The sequence below is a fragment of the Phoca vitulina genome, unplaced genomic scaffold (assembly GCF_004348235.1).
Source record: "Phoca vitulina isolate PV1807 unplaced genomic scaffold, GSC_HSeal_1.0 scaffold19, whole genome shotgun sequence".
NCBI lineage: Eukaryota > Metazoa > Chordata > Mammalia > Carnivora > Phocidae > Phoca > Phoca vitulina.
Window position 1 is genome coordinate 20,998,644 of NW_022589722.1, and position 1,706 is coordinate 21,000,349.

General features: G+C 50.4%; 1 protein-coding gene across 1 annotated transcript; it reads left to right on the forward strand.

The window, feature by feature from the left end:
- Nucleotides 1–272: 272 nt before the first annotated feature.
- On the forward strand, nucleotides 273–1,079 carry LOC116639664 (cell division cycle-associated protein 3-like). Its single transcript, XM_032416147.1, is given in 1 exon segment — nucleotides 273–1,079. A coding segment is annotated over 1 exon segment (807 nt).
- The last annotated feature ends 627 nt before the right edge of the window (nucleotides 1,080–1,706 follow it).

The following is a 1,706-nucleotide window of genomic DNA, read 5'->3' on the forward strand; positions in this document are numbered from 1 at the left end:
TGCACCTCAATTTCATTCATTCATTCATTTAACCAATCTTTATTAAGCTCTATTTTTTTTAACCAAACACTGTCCAAGGTACTAGGAATATAACATTGAACAAAACAGACATAGTCACTACCTTCATAAAGCAGGTAATCCAGTGAGGAGTAAAGATCATTAAACAAGGAGTTGAGGCTCGAGCTGCTGTGCACCCAAAAGAGGAATCGGGGCCTGGCGTCCCCTCCTCGCCCCAGGCCAGGCCCTGCCCCACCTTATTCTTCCTGGTTGAGATGGGCTCAGCCAAGAGCACCCCAGTCACTCCGGCGCAGTCTCCGCCGCACAACAAGCTTCTGGCCCGAGTGGCGGACCCCCGTTCACCTAGTGCCGGCATCCTGCGCACTCCCATCCAGGTGGAGAGCTCTCCACAGCCAAACCTACCAGCAGGGGAGCAGCTGGAGGGTCCCAATCAGTCCCAAGACTCAGATCCCCGCTCTCCTACCCTTGGCATTGCACGGACACCTATGAAGAGCAGCAGCGGAGAACCCCCAAGCCCACTGGTGAAACAGCTGAGTGAAGTATTTGAGACTGAAGCCCCCAAATTGAATCTGCCCCCAGAGCCTGTTCTGCCCTTAGAGGCAACTTCATCTTCTGAATTGGACTTGCCTCTGGGCACCCAGTTTTCCCTTGAGGACCAGATGCCACCCTGGAGCCAGACTGAGCTCCCCTCCAAGCAGGTGTTCTCCAAGGAGGAAGCAGGACAAACCTCAGAAACCCCCATGGCCAGCCAGGGCTCGGACAAGCCCTTGAGAGACCCTGAGACTCCCCGATCTTCAGGTTCTAAGCACAATAGACGGAAAGCAAATGGCAAGGTACTAGGGAGATCTCCCCTCACAATCCTACAGGATGACAACTCCCCCGGAACTCTGACACCATGACAGGGTAAGCGGCCTTCTCCCCTGAGTGACAATGCTAGGGAGCTAAAGGAAGGGGCCATTCTGGGAACTGGACGACTTCGGAAAACTGGAGGCCAAGTGTGGGAGCAGGGCCAGGACCAGGACAAGGAAAATCAGCACTTTCCAAACTTGGTGGAGAACTAGGCCGACTATGGCCCCAGCACTGGCTTCACGGGGGTCTAGTGATGTTGTGTCCCCTCAACCCCATCTTTCCCTGGGAGACTGGAAAGGCTTGTTGTCTTCAACTCCCCCCCCCCCCCCCCCCCCCCCCCCACCCCCCCAGCTTGGGGACTGAGCACTTTCTTGGGCTCTCTTTGTGTCTCCTGTGTTTCTTGTACATTAAAGAAAGTGGTTTAAAAAAAAAAAAAAAGATCATTAAACAAGTGTTAACAAGAAATTGAGACAAGCGCCAGGAGATGGAAATTACAGGATTAAATGGGAGCATGGAACAGAATCATCGAACCTTGTTTTGGGACTGGGGTTAGACTTCCCCTGAGAAGTAACATTTAATGTAAGCCATTAAGAATATACAGCAGTTTGCCAGGTGAGGAGCATCTAGAACCAAGCTTATGTGGTTACCAGGAAGATTAAACTGGATAAAATAATTTAGAAAAATATTATCCTCATGCTCTCATGTACCCCTATGGATTCAACTCTTTTAGACTCTACTATCATTTATGGAGCTGCTCTGTGCTCTGTGCTGGCTTCCCATATCTTATCTAATTATTTATGACAACCTCATGAAGATGACTCAAAGTGCTGTCATCTTTT